The sequence below is a fragment of the Homalodisca vitripennis genome, chromosome 3 (genome assembly GCF_021130785.1).
Source record: "Homalodisca vitripennis isolate AUS2020 chromosome 3, UT_GWSS_2.1, whole genome shotgun sequence".
Classification (NCBI taxonomy): domain Eukaryota; kingdom Metazoa; phylum Arthropoda; class Insecta; order Hemiptera; family Cicadellidae; genus Homalodisca; species Homalodisca vitripennis.
In genome coordinates this window covers 199,880,233-199,886,035 of record NC_060209.1, presented here as the reverse complement: position 1 = coordinate 199,886,035, position 5,803 = coordinate 199,880,233, and the positions used below count along the sequence as shown (strand labels likewise).

At 32.7% G+C, this 5,803-nt stretch overlaps 1 protein-coding gene across 1 annotated transcript; it reads left to right on the top strand.

The window, feature by feature from the left end:
• Positions 1-489: 489 nt before the first annotated feature.
• Positions 490-5,487, top strand: LOC124358555. The gene is made up of 6 exons (XM_046810857.1): positions 490-713; positions 1,973-2,089; positions 2,133-2,276; positions 2,453-2,612; positions 3,382-3,534; positions 5,336-5,487. The coding sequence occupies exons 1-6, from the start codon at positions 563-565 to the stop codon at positions 5,415-5,417; spliced, it is 807 nt and encodes a 268-aa protein (XP_046666813.1). The 5' UTR covers positions 490-562; the 3' UTR covers positions 5,418-5,487.
• The last annotated feature ends 316 nt before the right edge of the window (positions 5,488-5,803 follow it).

Genomic DNA, 5,803 nt, shown 5'->3' with positions numbered 1-5,803 from the left:
AGACACGTACTATTAACAATAAATTATTAGTAAATTCTTTGAATAAATGTAGATTTGATGGCTATTTTGCTCAGTTTTATTACTACACTGGTTTTATTATTAATTTTTTATATATTGTAATATTAGTGAAAGTTTCAGCATTTTACTTTCTACATTATTTTTTACCATCTCATGGAAATTTGAACTCATTAATTTTAATATATAATGAACAAAGACATCCCGAACACATAGACTCATAGTTAGCCTGGTAAAATACCTTCAGAACACCGGAAGTAAAATAATATCCAAGGTCTATCCATATCTAAGCATATCCATATCTAATAACCATTTTTACACTGCCAGTGCTCAAAGCTTTATGTTATCCAAATTAACTTTGTTAGCAATAATGAATTACTCTTCCTTACAATCTTAATGTATGCGGATAAGCAAACCTTGGCGTGTTATGAATTTAAATGAGTATCCAATATCATATCAAAGCTCTGCAGGACTTCTGGATAGCCTTACCTCCACACATGTTCCACCTCAGTCTTCTGGCAGGTAAGGTGTCTCAACTTTCACCACAATGTTCACACACATTTATATCTTCTATATCTTACTTCTAGAAGTAGCCTGCGGCTGGAGGATTCGGCCCCGTCCACCCCCACCCGTCAAGGATGAGAATGGAATTTCAACCATTGGATCAAATGAAAATCGGTTAAATCTGATTTTTCCAGGTACGGAATATAAATAAATTTTATTTAAATGGGCTTCAAAGTTTCTTACAACACTATAGTATTCAAATTTTAATTTTTTCACTAGAGTAACATTATTTTAATTATGAAATGATTTGCTGCATACAGTACTCTTTTACATCCATTATTAAATTATATCATGTTATGATCATGATTCAATTTCAATTAAGATATTGGCTGGTGTCTGTTGGTAAAAGTGTAATAAACAGACTAGGACTCCTGTAACTTGTGAGCTGTTTGTGTCTTCTGTGTTGACAAGCATGTTGTCTTCATTTAAAGTTCATTATTAGAGATAAATGACTTAAAGGATAGCAGAGTTAAAGGAAGTAGCCTGCAGGGGTCTAAGGGGTCTGGACCACCCAAAATTTGAAAAAAAATTTTCAACATTGAAATGGGTCAAGAACTTTTTAAGGAACAAAATGAGGAATTGCACTTTCCTTACTTTCTGTTCACTAAAGGAAAATATCAGTAAAATTTCAAACAAATATCATACAATACAGAGACAATTTGTTTCTTAGGCTACATTTGTATAACAATAATTTTCACTCTACAAATACATCTTTTATTTTGAAACCTTTTAGTGCTATAAACATCATCTGGCTTACTGTTTTATGCTACTTTGGTAGGAATTGCTATCCAATTTTATTTAAAAAAAAAAAAAACAAATAATAAAAGGTACTTATTTTAATGTGTTGTTTACTCATCAGATATTGGAAATATATAAATTATAATTGTCATCAAATACAAAATTTTGAATAAAATAAATGATTAAATATAAATATTTTTTCTGTGGGTTGATTTATTATCATTGTAGCAACCAACAAAAAGCAACAACCGAAAATCAGAAACTTCAGCTATAAACATAAAATTGGGAAAATATATTTATATTTTGTAAACAAACTAATTAAGAAAGCACAGAATTACAAGTAAAATAAGTATTAATGTTCTACTGAAGTGTTTCGTAAAAGTTTATTAAATAAATATATAAAATAAGATGCAAGTTATAATCAACTAAGTTTTCAAAATCCTATGATTTACACTGATCTCAATGATCATTACAACTAATTGTGATACATATATAACAAAACTAAAAACCTATCTGGAAATGTGACACAAGGATATAACGACTTGGGATATCTGGAGTCCACAGATAGATGCTGTAGAGCTCATGACAACTGTGATGATGTCATAGAAGCTGGCCAGACTGCCCATGAGATGACATCTGGTATATCATGTTACAGGTACCAGGTGGTGTGGATCTGGAAATGTGGCACAAGGGTATAACGACTTGGGATATCTGGAGTCCACAGATAGATGCTGCAGGACTCATGGCAACTGTGATGGTGTCATAGAAGCCGGTGAGACTGCCCATGAGATGATTTCTGATATCTCATGTTACAGGTACCAGGTGGTGTGGATCTGGAAATGTGGCACAAGGGTATAACGACTTGGGATATCTGGAGTTCACAGATAGATGCTGTAGAGCTCATGAAAACTGTGATGATGTCATAGAAGTTGGCCAGACTGCCCTTGAGATGATGTCTGGTATCTCATGTTATAGGTACCAGGTGGTGTGGATCTGGAAATGTGGCACAAGGGTATAACGACTTGGGATATCTGGAGTCCACAGATAGATGCTGCAGGGCTCATGACAACTGTGATGATGTCATAGAAGTTGGCCAGACTGCCCTTGAGATGATGTCTGGTATCTCATGTTATAGGTACCAGGTGGTGTGGATCTGGAAATGTGGCACAAGGGTATAACGACTTGGGATATCTGGAGTCCACAGATAGATGCTGCAGAGCTCATGACAACTGTGATGATGTCATAGAAGCTGGCCAGACTGCCCATGGTCTTACAAACAACGACTTTTATTCCAAGTAATAAATTTAGTTTAACTGTTTTTTCCAAATTATACTTTTTCATTCAGGTTTTCCAACAAACATTTGACCAATATCATGTTATAACGATATGGATACTCAATATAGGAATTAAAATCAAAATGTTTTGACTTTTTTTAAAGTTTTGATATACTTAATTTTATACAAAGCTTTATAAAGGTAACTCAAAAATGGTTTTATATAGAGCAGTTGAATTTTTTCAGAGTTTAGTGAAAAACATACAATTTTGAACAAATATGATTGTATAATTTTGAGAAATCTTCTGTAGAAAAATTTATACTGAAGTCATAACACAACAACATCAAGGACACAAAATACATGTCACATCTGCTCCAGCAAAAGTGGAACACTAACTAGAAAATAAAAGCAGGAATTTCCTGGGAAACAGGTTATTTTATGTTTTTGTATTACATTCCAAATTGGGAGTTAATAAATAAAAACAAAAAAACTATTTTTATGTTTTATGGTTTTTGCATTTTTATAAAGATGTTACCTGTTCAAAACAAAGTTTTTAATAATATAATTAGGTTCAATTAGATTAAGAGGAATTTTATTTATCACAAATTGCTTAAGTGTTGACATACTACTATTGGATTTTTTTAAAATATGAAAGTGTGTCTGTGAGACATTTCAAAACAATATATACCCCCTTGATACTTGGAAGTAAAAATCCACACCATAGGCAACTATTCCTAAGATTGAAATGCTGTTTCATGGTTTGACCAAACAAGTAATTTATGTTTCACAGACTCCATTGCAACTGTGATGAAGAGTTTCGTCGTTGTCTTCGGGCTGATGGTTCCCAGAGCTCCTCTCTGATTGGTCACGTCTACTTCGATGCACTCAATACTCAGTGTTTCCGGAAAGACTTTCCTGTTATCCAATGTGCCACCTACTACACGTGAGTACACTCAATATTCATAGTTTCCGGAAAGACTTTCCCATTGTCCAATGTGCCACCTACTACACGTGAGTACACTCAATATTCATAGTTTCCGGAAAGAATTTCCCATTGTGCAATGTGCCACCTACTACAACGTGAGTACACTCAATATTCATAGTTTCCGGAAAGACTTTCCCATTGTTCAATGTGCCACCTACTACACGTTAGTACACCCAATATTCATAGTTTCCGGAAAGACTTTCCCATTGTTCAATGTGCCACCTACTACACGTTAGTACACCCAATATTCATAGTTTCCGGAAAGACTTTCCCATTGTGCAATGTGCCACCTACTACACGTGAGTACACTCAATATTCATAGTTTCCGGAAAGACTTTCCCATTGTGCAATGTGCCACCTACTACACGTGAGTACACTCAATATTCATAGTTTCCGGAAAGACTTTCCCATTGTGCAATGTGCCACCTACTACACGTGAGTACACTCAATATTCATAGTTTCCGGAAAGACTTTCCCATTGTCCAATGTGCCACCTACTACACGTGAGTACACTCAATATTCATAGTTTCCAGAAAGACTTTCCCATTGTTCAATGTGCCACCTACTACACGTTAGTACACCCAATATTCATAGTTTCCGGAAAGACTTTCCCATTGTCCAATGTGCCACCTACTACATGTGCATACACTCAATACTCAGTGTTTCCGGAAAGACTTTCCCATTGTGCAATGTGCCTCCTACTAAAGGTATGGGGATTTCTAAATACAGATGATCTATGTATTTCATATAATAACTATGCTCTTGTTTTACTGGCACCCTAAAGTTTTTTCTGGTTACAAAAACTTTCAATCTCTTGATTTTCGCACTTTTGTTTATATACTTTTTCTGTCTGAGTAAAACATATAAAGTTAAGTTCAGTTGGCTTGTTTACAATTGAAAGCTAGTGTGATTTAAATAATGTAAGTTTGTTATTTATGAATTAGGTTTTTAGTTTTGTTATACACTTTTTATAATTAGTTATGATGATCATTGGAGAGTGATTTGAATCATAGGATTGTAAAAACTTAGTTGACTATAACTCGCATCAAATCTTACCTATTTATTTATATAACTTTTTTTAAATACTTAGGTAGAATATTAATTCTTATCTTACTGTGCTTTTTTTATTAGTTTGCTTATAACATATAAATACATTTTTCCAATTTTATGTTTACAGCTGAAATTTTTTATTTTTGGTTGTTGATTTTTGTAGTTGCTATAATGATAATATATCAACCAACAGTTAAAAATGTGTATATTTGATCAATTTTTCAACACATAATGTTTAAGTGATGACATTTATATATTTCCCAATATTAGATGATCATTTTGTAATAAAATTGGCTAGCAATTCCTACCAGGGTAACATTTAACAGTAAGCCAGATGATGTTTGTAGAACTAAAAGGGTTAAAAATAAAAGATGTATTTGTTGAGTGAAAATTATTGTTACACAAATGTAATTAAATAGAGGAAATATTGCCACAAACCCCTACTTTTTCCTTTTTATTTAAACTATTCAATTCTATATAAAATAAAAAAATATTATCTGAAATATTAAAAAATTTCATTTTTATGCAGTAAGAGATGTAAAATGATATTTTTTGGGGGTGAAAAAGTTTATAAAAATGTAAAATTCTATATGTTTTACCTTACGTAAAATTATTTTGTATTTATTTTAGACCCAGGAGTGCCATGATGACACGATATTCAAACATTTGTTTACTATTAGGATTTTTACTATTTTTTACTTTTTTTCAGTGGATCTGAACGGTGTCAGGAATACCAACTCGACAAGACTGCTCCAAAAGTTTATCAGTTCTTTGACGTGCCTCTGTTTTGACTCAAGACATATTGAAATATATTAATCCAACAGCCTAGGCATTGAATAATTACTGATTCAACCTTGCTTAACCCTGAATGTACACAAATCAGACAGATAACAGATATAACATAGGAAAGGTCAAGGTCAAGCAGAAGGCTGTAAATTTGTGGTAACATTGAGTATGATTTTTATCAGTAATGACTAACAAACACATACTGAAATTAATACCGCTGGCATAACAAGGTCAATGCCATGTACTAATGGAAAGTTGTGCAAAAATAATAACTTTTAAAACTATTGCACTCAAAATTTTAAAGTGATTAAATAATGTATGAATGAGTAAGTCTAGTTTGTAACAAAATTTTGGTTAGGTTCGGACTAGTACTTTTCAAAAAATAATATTT

Coding starts and splice junctions, on each gene's coding strand:
- LOC124358555 (XM_046810857.1), top strand. CDS start 563: ATGTTCACACACATTTATATCTTCTATATCTTACTTCTAGAAGTAGCC. Junction 2,277..2,452: donor TGCCCTTGAGATGATGTCTG/GTATCTCATGTT, acceptor CTCATGTTATAG/GTACCAGGTGGTGTGGATCT. Junction 2,613..3,381: donor AACAACGACTTTTATTCCAA/GTAATAAATTTA, acceptor TATGTTTCACAG/ACTCCATTGCAACTGTGATG.